General features: G+C 42.1%; 1 protein-coding gene across 10 annotated transcripts in view; it reads right to left on the bottom strand.

Annotated features, from left to right (window-relative positions):
• Positions 1-745: 745 nt before the first annotated feature.
• Ypel2 (yippee like 2) overlaps positions 746-16,480 on the bottom strand; it is a 62,087-nt gene continuing 46,352 nt past the window's right edge. Inside the window, exons 3-6 of one of the 10 annotated variants that reach the window (XR_007107739.1) lie at positions 10,462-10,505; positions 9,374-9,482; positions 4,848-5,704; positions 746-2,025 (exon numbers count right to left, since the gene is read on the bottom strand). Coding sequence is in view for 1 of the 10 variants with exons in the window: in XM_047545396.1 (XP_047401352.1) it covers positions 5,615-5,704; positions 9,374-9,482; positions 10,462-10,505 (243 nt within the window). In the remaining 9 variants the exon portion in view is untranslated. Of the gene's footprint in view, positions 2,026-2,263; positions 5,705-9,373; positions 9,483-10,461; positions 10,506-16,480 lie in introns of those variants that run through there. The other 9 variants (XR_007107741.1, XR_007107740.1, XR_007107743.1 and 6 more) reach the window with 9 other exon arrangements.

Below are 16,480 nucleotides of genomic sequence, written 5' to 3'. Positions count from 1 at the left end.
TAGATATTTGTTGAACCAGCAAGAAGACTTGATTTTTATTTTCCATATATTGGAACTGAGAATATTTACCTTTGTTAACAATCAGAGATACCAAACCTTTATGACATAAATTTTGTTGTTTTGCTTCCCGCCCCCTTACTTTGTCATCTTATGTCCACCAAAGAAAATGATGTCATCAAAAAAGCTTGTAGAGCTGGGCATGGTGGTACATGCTTATAATCCCAGAGAATCTGGAGGCTGAGGCAGGTTCAAGGCCAGCCTGGATGACTTAGTAAGACCCTGTTTCAAAATAAAAATGGCTGGGATGTAGTTCAGTGGTAGAGTGCCCCTGGTTCAATCCCTGATATCACACAATAAATAAGTAAATAAATCTATCTAAGAATATGGGGTTTGGTATAGATAACTGGATAAAGCATGCATTTCAGATATCCAAAGCAAGGAGAAGCATTGGTAGATAAGCAGGAGAAAGTTAAATGTTGGGCTGGGGCTGTAGTTCAGTGGTCGAGCACTTGCTTAGCATGTGTGAGGCACTGGGTTCGATTCTTAGCACCACATATAAATATATGAATAAAATAAAGGTCCATCAACATCAAAAAAAAAAAAAAAAAAGTTAAATGTCAAGACAAAACATACTGGGTCATTATGTCATGTGTATGTGTGAACACAGCAAAATGAATCCACTATTATGAATAATTATAATGCACCAAAAAAATTTTAAAATACCAGGTCAATGAAGACAGATGAATTCTCAAAAGAGTTAATATTTGAAAACTTTATTTTCTCAAATGAGCACCAACACAGATCAGAAATATGACAGAAACAATGCACTTCGCTAATACTGAATCACTATGTACAAATACAGGAAAAGGTGAAGACAAATTATTTGATAACAATTACCTTTGTTATCGAAGCAAAGTGACCTGAAAAAATGCCAACAAAGACAAAAAACAAAACAACCCAAATCCAACAAATACAGTTTGTAAACACAAGCATAAATAGATTCTGTATTGTAAGATAGTCTCTGCAGGTTGGGAAAGGGAACCAACTCCCACTTTCACCAAAACGTTATATAAAACACACGGGTAGACAGAACTGGGTAATGAGAAAATCGCTTGTTTCTTGGCGTTATCTTTTACTGCCAGTAAATTTTATGACTAAACATTTTTTTAAAAATTCATCTTTTTCTCTTCTCATAGGACTAGCATGTTTTCTCCTTTGAGGCAGATTCTTTTAAAATAGGTAAGTTGATTGTATTCAAGATTTGATTTCCCAGCCTCTTCCTGAACCTGAGGCAATCTGACCTTAAAAAAAAAAAAAGAAAGCTGTTTACCTAGAAGGTATGTGTATTATGTTATTAATGTTCTTTTAACCCTAACCGGTTAATGTTTAACACGCTGTGGCTTCTAAAACAACTGGAGCCCTGGGACATGTGATTAATACGCTCACATCTCAGTTAAAAGCACAGATTTGACTCTGCTTGATCTTCACAAACAGATTTCTTTTACAGTCTGTGAAAGTTGAGCACACAAAGAAAAAAAAGGAACAAAATGGCAACAGCTCCATGCTCAGGAAAACAAAGACCTCGTGGTTTGTGCTGTTGGTCCACTCAAACAAAACAACCAGAGAGAAAGAAGGAAAACCTTATGTGCCCACAGTGAACACTGTAGTTAGTGTCCCCAAAGAAAACAGGCGGCACAATCCAAAGTGCTTTCACTCACATTCTCTCTCTCTCTTTCTCTCTCTCTCTCTCTCTCTCTCTCTCACACACACACACACACACACACACAATCAAATTCAAGATTCCAATTTGTTGGGAATTTTCCCAACAAGTGTAATTACTCTAAGTTGTTACTACTAAATTTATTTCATTTTATTTATTTTCTTTTCTAGTCAATACTGGTGCAAGAAAATATTTCAATTCTTAACCTGGTAATTTACTGCAGAGTCTGTTCCACTGGGGCGGGGGGCAGAGGGAATACAGACAGGCATTGCTTTAAAGCCTCAATCCCGATTAAAGTGAGAGATCTTAAAAAAAAAAAAAAAAAAAAAAGTATATTGGTGATTACTGTTTCCCTTAAAATATATTTCAAGAAATTCAGAGGAAACCATAGAATTTAAAATGAAAATAAAAAGTGCTCTCAGGGGATCTGAGAAAACAGCACCAAATATATTATTTAAAAAATTAAATATTATTTACAAAAGTATATTTCACAAGCAACTTTTTTCATATATATATATGTATATATATATATATATATCTACTTGAAAATCTTATTATAAAGGGGACACCTCTTTTGCACACACTGATCCACCAGTAAAGACTAACTTTACCCTATCTATGTGATCTTAACTGTCACAGGAGCTGGGGTAGTACTCAGACCCAGCTGAGAACTTGTGGGCATCAAGTTTGGCTCTATTTGATTCATGTCAAATCAACCCATCAGCAGCCTGAGACTAATATCCCAGGGATCGGGGTGGGGGGCCTGGGTGCACTTCAGGGTGGCCAAGGCCGTATGACCTAGGGTGGTGCAGGGCAGCTGGAATGCAAATCTGCCAGCTGAACTTCAGTTCAAAATGAAGGCAGCTGCTAGCTGAGGTATAGAACTTCCTGCTTTTCCCTTTCTCACTTCTCCTTTCCTCTTCCCTTCTCCCTGCAACCCAACCCAAGTTTAATCAACAAACTCCAATTCCCTGAACCTGCTTAGGGTGAATGGATGGGGTCTTTGGTTATGCTCTGAGTCAATAATTTGGTGAGAAAATTAAAGAATAAACTGACCAAGGCCATGGGTTGACGGGATCTCCATTGCTCAGCTGTGGCCTCTCCAATACTGCTAAATGTTAGACAAACCACAAATGGAGCTACGTATAAGAAGCACTTTTGGTTTCACTGACACAAAGGGAAGCCTAATGAGTTTTTTTCCCCCTGTAGTTATGGAAAAACCAACACTCAGATCTCTTGCACCAAGCATGGTGCCATGCACCCACTGGATGCTCAATGGATAGTGACTGGAAAAACCCAGAAGCAGGGTCTGACTGGAAACTGCTCTGATCCATACAACAGTCAAAAGCCCCATCTCCAAAGAAGAACAGTGGCACATTGGTCTCCTCTGCCCCTTGACAATTCTAGGACACTCCATGTCCAGTTTCAATACATCGTTACATTCCAACTATAGTTTTAAAAAAAACAAAACACCTGCCTTCGTTTAACTCTCATTTTCTTTTTATGAAATGGACTCTTAATAGCCTGGATAGTCCCTGAGCAAAGGGTCTAGTCAAATCCATGAATGAAGGCCACTTGCTTCAGGAGGGAAAAAGAGGGGAAATCCGTGATTTCTGTCATGGCAAGCCAGTTTAGGAATGTGAAAGTTGAAAAATGTTTGAAAACTTGGGCCTGGGCGCCAAAGGACAGTTTCTCTGGGAGCAGAAATTAAACACTTCTGAACCTCAGTCTGCTTTGCAATAAAGTAGGGAGAACAACTTAATCTCTAGGGCTGCATCCTTGACAAGAAGCCCTAAAGAACAAAATTCAATTTTTTTTTTTCTTGGTACTGGGGATTGAACCCAGGGGCATTCTACCACTAAACTACATACCTTCCCCTTTTTATTTTGAGACTCAATAAATTGCTGAGGCTGATCTTAAACTTGAGCTCCTCCTGCCTCAGCCTCCCAAGTTGCTGGGATTATAGTGGTATGCTACCATGCCTGGCCCGAATTCAATATCTAGAAATCCTTCTGTCTTAAAGAGGAGAGGCATGTTTATTGCTAAACATGGAACTACCCTGTTTTCTGTCATCCTTCCATCTGCCAGTAGCAGGGCAGGACCATGTCTGTCTCAAATCTCCCATTCTACTCTCAGCACATGGAGGTATTTCCATTATAGACTCATTTCTTATAGGAATTTGGTTCTGCTGACAATGAGATTCTGAAGCCTGTCCTGGGTTGGCTGCTTTAATCTTAATCAACTTTATAGATTCTTATCTCCATGAACTCACTTTGTGAGGCTGTTAAGGTGAATTTTCCTATAGAAGCAGCCTGCTTGGAGAAAGAGATGCTGAGAATTACCTAATCCACAAGTATCTTTACAATATTTTCAGTCTAAGAAACGAAATTAACTAGGTTGGATGAGTTTCAGTCATGCATCCTTTACCTGGCTGAAAAGCTGCAGAGGAGACGTCACAGTGTTGATTAAATGGAAAAAAAAACTTCTCTTTTTTTATAAGCCTTGCAGGGATTTGTTCTTCACTTCCCTAACACAGTGAAGTTTGGATGGGAGGGGAGGACAAAGGGGGTAATAGTGGAACTTGTAACCCCTCCCCACTGCTGGACCACTCGGACAGACTTGTTTCCACATAAGACACTGAAGGTCCAAGAAGAGTAACTAGGGCCATGAGAATCCCACCAACCAGGTGATCCCTAGGCTCAAGGCCATGGGCCTTTGTTTTCCACAGTCTACAACGTGGAGGTGGAGAAAAAGACCCAAAACATCACAATCAATCGATCACTGATCCCACTGAAGCCACTGCGTATCCAAAGAGGAAAGATACACCTAACCTGGACTGGTTCAAATCTGAACTATTCCTCATACTGTTCCAGTCGGCTTCCTCCCCTGGCAATATGACTCAGTATTACTAAGGGTCAGGAAACAAGGACAGTCAGAATTGCTAACTGATTTTACTTTTAATTTTTCTGGCTCAATATCTGAGCCATTTCTTTAGGAGCTCCCAAGCTACAGCCCCCCTCTTATTCCCTGCTTGTCTCAATTACTGATTTTACTTGGTTGCTGGTCAAAGCCTTCGGGGCATGCGCATCTTGCGCTCATTGCAAATGGCAGTCCCCTCTGCGCTCACCTGCAGTGGCTAAGGAAGCAGAGATGATTGCCCAGAGGCTGAGTGAGGAACCAGATCGGAACCCATCAGGACTTCACCCACCTCACTCACTGCTGCGAGGACATTCCCCAGCTCAGCCCAAGAGAACCAGGCTCTTGCCCTGTCAGCTAGAATTAGGGCCACTGCTTGTGCTCATTTGCTATCCTGGCACACACGGTATCAGGAACAGAATCTGATCAGAGAGAATGCAGCCATGAGGTATATATTTTTTTTCTCTTTGTCCTTTTAAATAGGTGGATTATTTCAAGCCTAAGTTACTGGGTCTCTAGGAGCAGCGCAATTTTGTTCCTGCTTCCACCCTCCCACCCCCTGCCCATTCCCAGGACGCTTGGGGTTCCCCCTTTTCCCTCTTCCTAACACCCACGTGCTGTGCCACTGCTCTCCTGACAAGAGGCCATCAGGCAGCTCTTGCATGGGCCCTTGGGCCCTTTTCAAGGTGGGCTGCCGCCATGTGGTAAGGATCTGTTCCTTTTGTTGTTTTGTTTTCAGCCAACACTAGAACAGAGAGAGAAGCCAGGATCAACTCACAAACAGATACAAAGCAAAGAGACAGAGACAGCAATTTAGAGGCCGGTCACCAGAAAGATGGCGTCAGTGTGGGAGGATGCCCCCGATGGCAAGGCCCCTAAATGGATGGAACCAAGTGTTCAGTCACTCTCTCACGCTTGGGTAGAATGTTCAGTTGGATGGCGTTCACGTGGACACTGGGTTGGGCAGATGCTGTCGAATCAGTCCCATCCATTGTCCTTGATCATGTGTGCTAGTTCAATGATGTATTTGCCTTCTTTATATTTCTGGCTGCTTTCAAAAGCGTGTTCCTACAAAACATAGAGGAAGAGAAAAGACAACTGAGTGACCAAAGACCAACAGGTAACCTTTGTGGCATAGAAGCAGAGGTGTTGCCAACAACAGGCATCAGGACCACTGAGGTCCCATCCAGGCTTCACCCGGACTCACTGAGAAACTTGTCACCACTCAAAGCACTCTGTCTCCTGTACTTAACAGCAGAACTGAGGAAACACTAGGACTTCCTCAGTATTATGAAATAATTTCATCAGGATCTTTGCACTTTTAATTCTTTGCTCAAGTGTCAACATCTCAGAAGGTTCTTTCCCAACTACTGTACTCAAAATCCCAATGAAAATTTGCCCCAGCATTCCCTCTCCCCTTCCCCCACCCCCAAATTAACATTTGCCCATAGTATTTACATTATAATTTGTAGTTCTGTTTTATTACCTGTCTCCCTTGGCGATAATATAAACTTCATCAACGACAGAGATGCTCATGTTTTATTTCATTGCTGTGTCCCCTAGACAAGTGTGAGGCACCTAACAGATCTTTCATAAATCATTGCTAGGGCTGGGGTTGTAGCTCAGTGGTAGAGTGCTTGCTTAGCACAAATGAGGCACTGGATTTGATCCTCAGCACCACATAAAAATAGATAAAATGAAGGTATTGTGTCTATCTACAACTAATAAATAAATAATTGCTGAAAGAATAAGTATACATTCAATGACAGTAAAAGAGAGAAAGTATTCCTATTAAGAGAAAGAAAGAGGGCTGGGGATGTAGCTCAATGGCTACAGTGCTTGTCTGGCACACATGAGGCCCTGGGTTCAATCCCCAGCAGCACAAAAAAATAAATATATAATCTTAGGGGACCTTGACTTCTGATGCCAGCTGTATCTATCCACAAAATTTCCGTGTCATTTCTGCTACTTCCTAGGAACTCAGGACAGTCTGGTCATAATTTTAAGCTGAACTTGTTAGTCTTAGAGAAAAGTCAGAAAGAGAACCCAGATACTATGAGGCCAAACAGGTCTCTGCCTTATTTCCTTGTTTTTGCTGTTTTCCTGTCAGATGAGTCAAATATGTTTTCCCTTCACTGATTTTCTCCAGGGAGACAGGAGCTGTATAAACCCAAGGCTGAAGAACCTGGCAGCCCTCAAGCCCCACCCGACTGCCAGATCTCCAGAGGGAAACCTCAATACCTGGCAGGTTACTTTTTAAAATTACAGTACTGTGGGCACTCCCAATTAATAAGCCCCACAGAAAGCAGTCCTGCGCTGATACAGGATAAAGGGTTATTTCATTTGCAGCAACAGACATCTAAGAACATCCTGGTGTATTATCTGAGAACACTGCTCCCGAGAGCTGTTATGTGACTAAGCTCAAGGTGCAGAGCAGCAACATTAGTTCTTCCTCTAGGGCCCTGGAATTAAGACACTACAGCCTAGTTGGTAGGTTTCTGCAGAATCTGCATAAAGAGTATCTTCTGTTCTATAAACTGTGAGGTTTCAGAGCAAGAGTCCAAACTGGGTCTCTTGTTGAGAGACGAATCATTCACAAAATAGAAGGCGAAGGAAACCGAGAGAGTAGTTATGAGCTCAGCAGTGATTTCCCTCACACCTCATCATTCCCTGGTGCCACACGTGTGTGCGTGCACGTGCACGTGTGTGCACAGGAGCATACACACTTATACACAACAAAGGAATATGGTTTTGAAATAAGATCTATTGTTCCACAATAATGTGTTCAGGTGGAGGAGAAAGAAAAGAAAAAAGAAAAGAAAATTCAATTGCCCTGAGCAAAAGGCATTTGCAAAATGTCAGGACAGGAGTCCAGTGGAAGCAGCACCAGATCCAGAGTCTACAAAATCATCAATGACCCCATCTTTGCCAGGATCAGAAGTATCACTTAACCACCTGACTTTCTATTCAATCAAAAATTTAGGATAATTACAAGAGTATTTTGAGAGTCAAAATATTTTAGTAAAAACCACAACTGTGCCTGCCCCCACCTCAGAGGGGTGAGAGATGGCAAGAGGCAGAATGGCCAAGGCCAATTTCTCCCTGATGAACAACAAGCCAAGCAAGCACCTAAACCATGTTGGCATCCCAAAGCACACTGTCTGGAGTTTCTCTTTCTAGGGCTAAACATTTCCAAGGAGATGCAGAAAACTGAATCTGAAAACAGTTCTGCCAAACTCTGCTGTAGACTCCACCTGTGGCAGTTTTTAATTTTTAACGACTTGCACATTTTCAAGTGTTATTTAAATGGAATCATACTTTTGTGTCTGGCATCCATTGCTCATACTATTTTATGTATTTCCCCCAATAAACTTTCTATTTTTTGAGTTATATTAGTTTCACAGCAAAATTGAGCAGGAAGTACAGCTATTTCCCATTTACCCTCCTACCAAGTGCCAGACTCCCCACTAACAGAAGCCCACACTGGAGTGGTCCAATTGTTATCACTGGTGAATCTACATCAGTCACCCTGCAGTAGTTTTGACTATTCCCTGAGGCTCCTTCCCAAACCAATAGTAAGGGAATTTGAGACATTTTACATAGAATGAATTGCCCTTCCAATGACAGAAAGACCAATTTTTCAATATCCTCAAAATGACAGAGAGGGCAAAACAAAAAGTATTGTGGTATGCATGTATGTACCTAAGCTTCAGGAAAAAGATCTGCCAATAGCAACAACAACCTACGTAAGCTTATCTTCACTAACACACACTATATGCCAAGTGATGACCTAAGTATTTTGCCAGCATTATTCTATTTAAAGCACTAAAAACTCTCATGAATGAGGAAAATGAAATAGCTGCCTAAGGACACACAGACAAACAAGTGATGGAGCCAAATCTGAACCTGAATCTAGCTACCCAAATGGTATTCAGTCACCAGCCAGAGGACTGTGGGGCTGTGTTTATGGTTGTGTGGTGACCCCAATACATGTTAGAACACCTAGTCCCAGTGTCTTTGAAGTAACAGATCCCTGTACTCCTCCTCTTACCCTGGCAAAGGAATGCTCACTCTTCCTAGGTCCCTGAGAGACCTTAATATTCTGTGTTGAAAGAATGAATTGTGCATTTAGAGAGTCCAGCCATAACTACATCTACAGTGGACTTGTGGGTAAAGTCTGATGTTGCCGAGCACATGACCTAGGACCTAGGCAATATTCTCAGAGCATTTACTGGATCATCAAAGTACAGTGGTCTAAGAGCTCTGTAGTCAGACAACTCAATGGATTCCTTTCCTGGTTTGGCCATTTGATGGCTGGATAACATTGGACATACTATTAACCTTCTTCAGCTTCAGTACCCCAATCATGAAACGGAGATGAAAATAACACCTAACCTCTAGAGATGCTGAAGAGTAAATATAATCATCTGTCAGGAAATGTTCTATGCTGTTAATATTATTATGAAGTCTAAAAGGGTGTGTATGAGTGTATGTCTCAGGTGTAAGGAATGAACTAGAACAGGAAAGTGTTAGGGAAAAGGGAAGAATGAATATTGCAGACAGATGATTGCACCAGGTACTGTTCTTTGAGCTTGGCTTCCTTTCCTGGTCAAGGATATTCCCACAAGGCCATGAAAAGCAAAAAAATAAAATAAAAAAAAAAAAAAGCATTCTTCTAAGGTGAGGCCCTGTGCTGATCCCTTCATAGCCCCCTCAAGCAGACTTCTCTGTACTTACATATTTCCAGCCCAGAGTGGTTTTGCAGTTTTCACAGTAAATGTCTGCAACTGCATGTAGTCCTGTTAGCAACACTCGCTCTTCTGCAGGCCCGCAGCCCACATTAACTCTATGCCAAAAGAAAGAGAGAATAGGTAGTTAGTCACATGTACATACATCATTCATTGTTCAGGCTGAACTTCCAGCAAAAATCCAACCAAACAAGGCTGTCCCAAGGGAAGTAGACAATAAGAACTTCATCTAAAACTTAAGTCAAAAACATCCCCCAAACGACAGCCACATAGAAATATCTCAGTTGCAATGAATTCCAGACCTGCAAGATTAGATTCACTGGGTCTAAGATAATCCTGATTGAGACTTTGCTTAGGATTTAATTTTTCTAACGAATGCTTTTAAATCTTATGACTTAAGTGGAGGACAACCACACTGTGAAGTCCAAGCCATGAGTGCAGGTCCTCCAAGTTTACTGAGGACTAAGTGAAGCCAAAGATGTCAAATATGCCAGCTGTCTTGTCTTTAACACAAGTCGAGTCCTGAACATTGCACATACTACTCCTTCACGGAGCACCTATTTCAAACAATGCATTAGATTTCCATTTTTACAGTTCAAAAGGCTTATGTAAGCTTCACCTTCCTTTCCCAGGAAGATGTTATAAATCATATGTCCAGTAATGACTGTGGACCGTGTACACTATCTGCAGTAGGGGCTAGAAGTGCTTCCCTAAGTTAGCCTTCACTCCATCTTTATGTTCTTCAGTAGATCCTGGTGGAGATCTTTTTTCACCCTCTCTCCCCACAGTGACAAATTTCACATCTGTTTATGAGAACTCCATGTTGAACCTCCCTCAGAAGCTCCCCAGCTTCTTCCCTGTGGGACTACTGCAGGCAGTGTGGTGAACATATTATTTTCAGCCAGAGATGTTGCAAAAAAAAAAAATTCCCGAAGGTTGCTGACTACGTATTGTGGAGATTAATGTGGGTTTTTGTTACAGAGACGTCAGGATCCACTGTGGAACTGTTGAGGGCTGCTCTTCCCCTTCCCTCAAAATTTGCACCAAATAAGAGATGCACCATTCAGAGACACTCACACTGAGTTAAAGAGGTATGCTCGTCCTTGACTTCCTTGGAACGACTGAAATGCAAGAAAACAAATTGATGGTTAGATATCCATTTCACCTACCCATTTGGATAACCAACCCAAATCGTAACAAGCACAACCTTCCAGGATTGACACAGAAGCGGGTGGTAAGCCAGCTAATGGTCTAACTGGCAGATGGTGTGAGGAAGGGGAAGAAAGCAGAATAAATAGCACAAAGCTTGAACCAGCCCACACTTTACTATTTCATTAGCTCAGGTGAGAATACGGGGGGGTCAGGGCACACCAAACCCTGCTATGTCACTAAAAAGTGCTTCCCTACTGAAGATGCCTGAGATGATTAATCCATTTGAGATAATTAGTCCACATTCACTTCTCCTGGTGCTACTTGATTTCAGCGATCTGTGCTGGCCAGTTTTCCCACATTGGCTGGGACATGGAAAACCAGTATGAGCACCCTTGTTTGTTCTCTTGGTCCACCCCAACTGAAGGCAGCAAAGAATCCCCAACAGAAGAACAAACTACTGAACCCACTTATCACTCATCTCACCTTCTGGTGGATCCTACCTGCCACAACAGTCACCATCCTTCTAAATGGGATCATGGGAGCTCCCCTTCCGAGGTGTGAGCAACTTGATCTCTATATCACAGAAATGCTCACTAGGCAGAAATCCCATCGCAGCCTCTAGCTTAAATATGAGCTTCTTTCTTCCGGCCGGGGAGTGGTGGGGGAAAAGGACAAACAGGAGCCAGAGCTTGCCAGGCAATCTGACATCTTCTTCCATTTACATAAGCCCTGTCCAGACATCCAGTTACACTGAGATATCTGGCTGACATGAGCCAGCCATGTTCTGCATTGCTGCCTGCATTTTTAATGTGGTATGAAAATCATATCCTGAATTTAACATCCTAGTTTGCTTTGAAAACCACTCTAAAAACAACAGGAACTCTGAAGAAATCTGGAGGTGACTGGTTAACAGACGATAGGATAAGAGCACCAGACAGGGACCAGATCACAATGCATGAGATAGGCATTCTGTCAGATGGTCAGGATGGCAGGGACTGGAGCTGCTGGCAAAACGCTTTACTTGTTCAAACACTGCCTCTGGAGCAGCTGGAGTGTTGGTTGCCTCCAATACTCAAAGGCACCGGATGCCCTTACTCCCAGGTACAGCTGCAAGGAGCAAGCGGATGTTCCCCAGCTGCTGCCCAGACCTGCACCAACTCTCTCCTGTTGCAGTTCTTGAAACATCTCCGGGGAACATAAGACCTCCTAGGTACAGCTGAGCAGCTCTGAGTGTCACAGCCTTAAAACCTGAAACCTAGAGGCCCATGCCAAGTGTTTTGATAGGACAACATCCCATTGACATAAGCCTAGATTTGGATAAACTGTTAGTTCAACCTTGGAGCACAAAGAAACCCCAGGGTTTGGAGGGTAGGCAAAGTTTCAATGTCTGGCTCCACCCACTTCTCCAGTCTCTGTTCTTGCTACTTTCCTTTGCTGTAGTAAAGACAAGTCACATGTGGTGGTTGCATTTCATCGACTTTGCCCATGGATGGTCCTCAAATGGAGAGGCTCTTGCACCTGATCCCTTCTAAGCCTAGTTTAGCTCCTCTTTCATAAGGCTTTGCCCGAACTCCCCAGGAAGAAGCACCATCAACACCCATGGTTCTGGACCCCACTTGTTCCCTGAATTTTCCTTTTTCTTAGTGTTTAACATCCTGGATTTAACTGGCCTATTTATCTAACTCCCTCACAAGGTTGTGGGCTTCCTGAAGGTCTGAGCCATGTCTTAAATCTCTCTGAATCCTTAACACATATGTGAATCTGGCAATAGGCATTGAATATTTATTCCAGAGAGAACTACTACTAGTTTCTTTTTTCTTCAAACAATTGTACAGCAGTCTGACATATAATATACTACATATATAAAGTATACACTGGGGCCAGGTGTGGTGGCGCACACCTGTAATCCCAGCAGCTTGAGAGGCTGAGGCAGGAGGATTGCTAGTTCAAAGCCAGTCTCAGCAAAAGCAAGGCGCTAAGCAACTCAGTGAGACCCTGTCTCTAAATAAAATACAAAATAGGGCTGGGGATGTGGTCAGTGGTCAAGTGCCCCTGAGTGCAATCCCCAGTATCCTCCCCCAAATAATAATAAAGTATACATTGGACACTTTTGATTCTGATATCTGCACATACCTGTGATAGCACCATAATTCATAATAAGATTACAAATTATTCATTGTACCCAAACATCCTCATTCCCCTCTGAATCCAGCCTTCCCTGTCCCCTTCATCTCCTCCCTAACTGGGATCCAAAGGCAACCACTACTTTCTGTCACTTATTTGTGCATTCTAGAATCTTATATAAATGAAATCATATAGTATATAGTATTTTTTTAAAATCAGGTTCTTTCACTCAGCACAATTCCTTTAAGATTCACCCATGTGTTCTATAACAATAGTACATCCCCTTTTTATTGCTGAACAGTATTCCATTCTACGGATATACCAGAATTTATTTTTTGTTTGATTATTTAATAAAAGATTTTGACATCAGTCTCTCCTTCCAGCTCCAGAATTATATTCTCTTATGAATTCATGGTCCTAAGTTATGTGTAATCAGGTGCGCCACCCTCTAAAACACATTTGCTAAGACCTTCAAATTCAACAAAACAAATCCTAGACGAAAACAGTAAAATGACACCAAGCAACAGAGCTACTCCATTCTTAACAGGAAAGGGCCCTGAAGAACATATTCACTATTTCTCCAGCACTCACTGATCCTCTACTATCCACTAGACACAATGGGGAATGCAGGGAGAGGCAATGCTGAGGTTTTCCAGGGCAGCGGGGTTCCCAGAAGGTTTGTAAGATGATTCTCCAGGGTAGGGAGAAAATACTAGAATTTTTATCCATTTGTATCCTCAAAATTAAGTTTCACTGAGCAGTTACAAGGAGGAGGACTGAGGGTATGGCTCAGTGGTAGAGCACTTGCCTAGCATGTGTAAGACCCTGGGTTCAATCCCCTGCACCAGTGGAAAAAAAAAAAACAATATGGGTTGCCACCGGCACCTTCTCTGGGATAGTATACATCGTGTATATCCAAAAGGAAGGGTGACAGTGGCATTTTTCTTCTGCCTTTGCTTTTAGCACATTGTGAATACTGCTTTTTCGCTGCTATAGGATGTCAATAATGAAGCTGATCTGATTAAAAAGAGCCTTAAATAGCAGGTTCTTTGAAATTTTTTAGAACGGGACAGAGCACCACATAGGTTCACCTACAGCAAAATACCTGAAGCTTGTGCTTGCATTCGGCAAAGTTTTCATTTTTTAGTAATTTTTGTGACTTAAAAGCAATTATGTAAAATCACTATTTAAACAAAAGGAGCATCATATATCACCTTCAATAAAGTAAGATTAAAAACAATTTTATAATTATTGACTTTTTCTTACTAATTATATATATAAGTTCATTCAGTTTTTCTTTATACTAATTACTTGACTTTGAGTCAAGAGTTACTTAACTTCTCAGTTTCTGCATGTTTCCCATCTATAAATAGAAACAACATTTATAATGTACATATCCCACAGCAATTCCCATATACAATTTATAAGTAGGTTTATTTTTTCAGAGTATGTACTCAAACATTTTACTGATAGGTCACTCTGGTGATCCAACTGGCTTCAGGGCACAGCCTAGAAGTAATGTTTTCTCACCTGACACAGATTAGAATTCCTAGAGAGTAGGGGTGAGGGGAGGGTGAGTGGCAGAGAAGAAAAATGCCAGCCAGGCCCAGAGGAACCTCACAGGCTGGGCCACTACAGTTCCTCCAGGCTATTCTACGGGAGTATGCTGACAGGGGCCCACACTCACCAAGGGTGCTGAACCCAGGCTGTTGTGGCAGCAAAACCTCCTTGAGTGCCCCCCGAGAGGCAGTGTCTACAAACCTCTTTTCCTCAGCCTGGCACTCAGAATCAGCTGCACTTTCTGAGGCAGAGCTCTCTGGAAGCTCTTCCACCAAGGCTTCCACCCTGGGACCCCTGCCAAGTCGATATTTATGATGGGAAAAACAGCCACTGAGAACAACAGGCATCTTGCAAACAGACACAGACAACAGTCCGGCGGGTCACTGTATCCTGTGGGGCCCGACCCAGCCTGGCGCAACCTGGCACAGGCTGGCGGTCCCTTGAGTGAGGGTGGTACTGAAGGTGGGGAGACTGAAAGGAAGTTAAGGAAGCAATTAGAATGAAGCAAACAGAATTGCAGACCGGGAGATGCCAAACAGACTGTCAGACACGTTTGTTTGCTGTCATTACTGCCAGGCAACAAGGCGGTTCTTTCCCATGTTGTGTATCAACCAAGACTGGTGTGCAGGCCTCCAGGAAAGGGTTTCTGCTTTGTTTTTTTCAAACCACACAAAACTTTTCTTCTGTCCTTTAAAGTAATGGTTCCAGGCCCAGCCCTTCCAGCCAGCTCAAAGGAACGGAAAGGGCTTAGAATTTCCTGTTTAGTAGCCAAAACCACCAATTTCTGGACCCTTTGAAAGTCTGGAAGGCAGTGGCTCCTTTTCAAAGTAGGAGAATCACTGAGGAGTGAATACTTTTGGTGGGAGGCAGTAACAGAGAAATATGTGGGTTCCTGCCCTTGGTGGTAGGTGCAGGTGCTCACCTTGGAGTCCTGCTCACTTGATCAGACTCCTCACAGCATGAAGGATTCAGCAGGACAGAGCCACTCCACTCACAGGGAAGAGCCAACCATGTTCAGCTGATCGGGAGCTCAGGAGGCGCAAGGGAAGATGAGGAAAGCGGAGGTCCACCTGCCTTGCCCGCTGTGGTATCTGGGAGCTATATATATCTGTGCAGGGTGTGAGGATCTTGTCTTGGTATCAGAAATGTCAGGTTCAAATCCTGGTTTTGCAACTTCAACTTACTACCTACTTAACCTTGGCAGAGTTATTTAATTTCTCTCAGCTTCTGCATGTCTTTCATCTATAAATGGAAACCATGCCTTTTTCATGGGGTTGTTAAGAACAATAAGTAAAACAAGGTGCAGAGTAAACAGGTTCCTATCTTTCCTTTTCAGGAACCTGGAAAAGAGATGAGAAGGATGATTTTAACTCACTCGGTCCTTCAAACCTGGTTTCTTTGGTGACTCTGGTCTTGCTCCTTCTTTCCTAACATGCCAAAAGGTAAGGATTCATCTCTTTGCAACTCAGTGTCTTCAGAAAAACAGAGATGGGAACAGAGCTTCCCACGGATACTTTTCAGTTAGAATATTCTGTGAATCCACCCCTGGAAAAGCACTTGTATTTCTTTTTAATCTACCATGCTTATACATGGCATTAATTTCCTGGGCTTCAAAAAGTCAGACTGCCAGGGTATGAATCTTGGCTTAGCCATATACTAGTTATGTTACTAATGAGCAAGCCAAATAGCTTCTCTGAGCCTCTCAATTTCCTAAAGTGTAAAATGGGCATACTAGAATAGTATTCTCATTCACACCAGATTTGTTTAAAAAAAAAAAAAAAAGATAACTATGTAGTATGAAAGTGCTTCATAAATTTCAAGATTCTATGTATTCTGCTGTTAGAATCTGTTTCTATTATACAGCTATAGAAGAATTTATTAGGCTGGGTGTGATGGCACATGCCTGTAGTTCCAACTACTCAGGAGGCTAAGACAGGAGGATTGCAATTCTAAAGCCAGTCTGGGCAACTTAGTGAAACCCTGTCTCAAAAAGTAAAAGGGGCTGGGGATGTAGCTCAGTGGTAGAGCACCTCTGGGTTTAATCCCCAGTACCGAAAAAAGAAAAGTTAAAAAAAAAAAAGAAAAGAACTGGTATAAATGTAAAGTTGAGTTTTTTTTTTTAATTAAGATATAATTCACATTATCAACATTCTTTTAAAGTATGCAATTCAGTAGATCCAAGGTTGTGCAACCCTTATCCCGATCTAATTCCAGAACATTTTCGTTCTCCAAAAAGAAATCTCTCGCCATTAACAGTCAC

The sequence above is a fragment of the Sciurus carolinensis genome, chromosome 3 (genome assembly GCF_902686445.1).
Source record: "Sciurus carolinensis chromosome 3, mSciCar1.2, whole genome shotgun sequence".
Taxonomy (NCBI): domain Eukaryota; kingdom Metazoa; phylum Chordata; class Mammalia; order Rodentia; family Sciuridae; genus Sciurus; species Sciurus carolinensis.
This window is presented reverse-complemented; position numbering and strand designations above follow the sequence as displayed.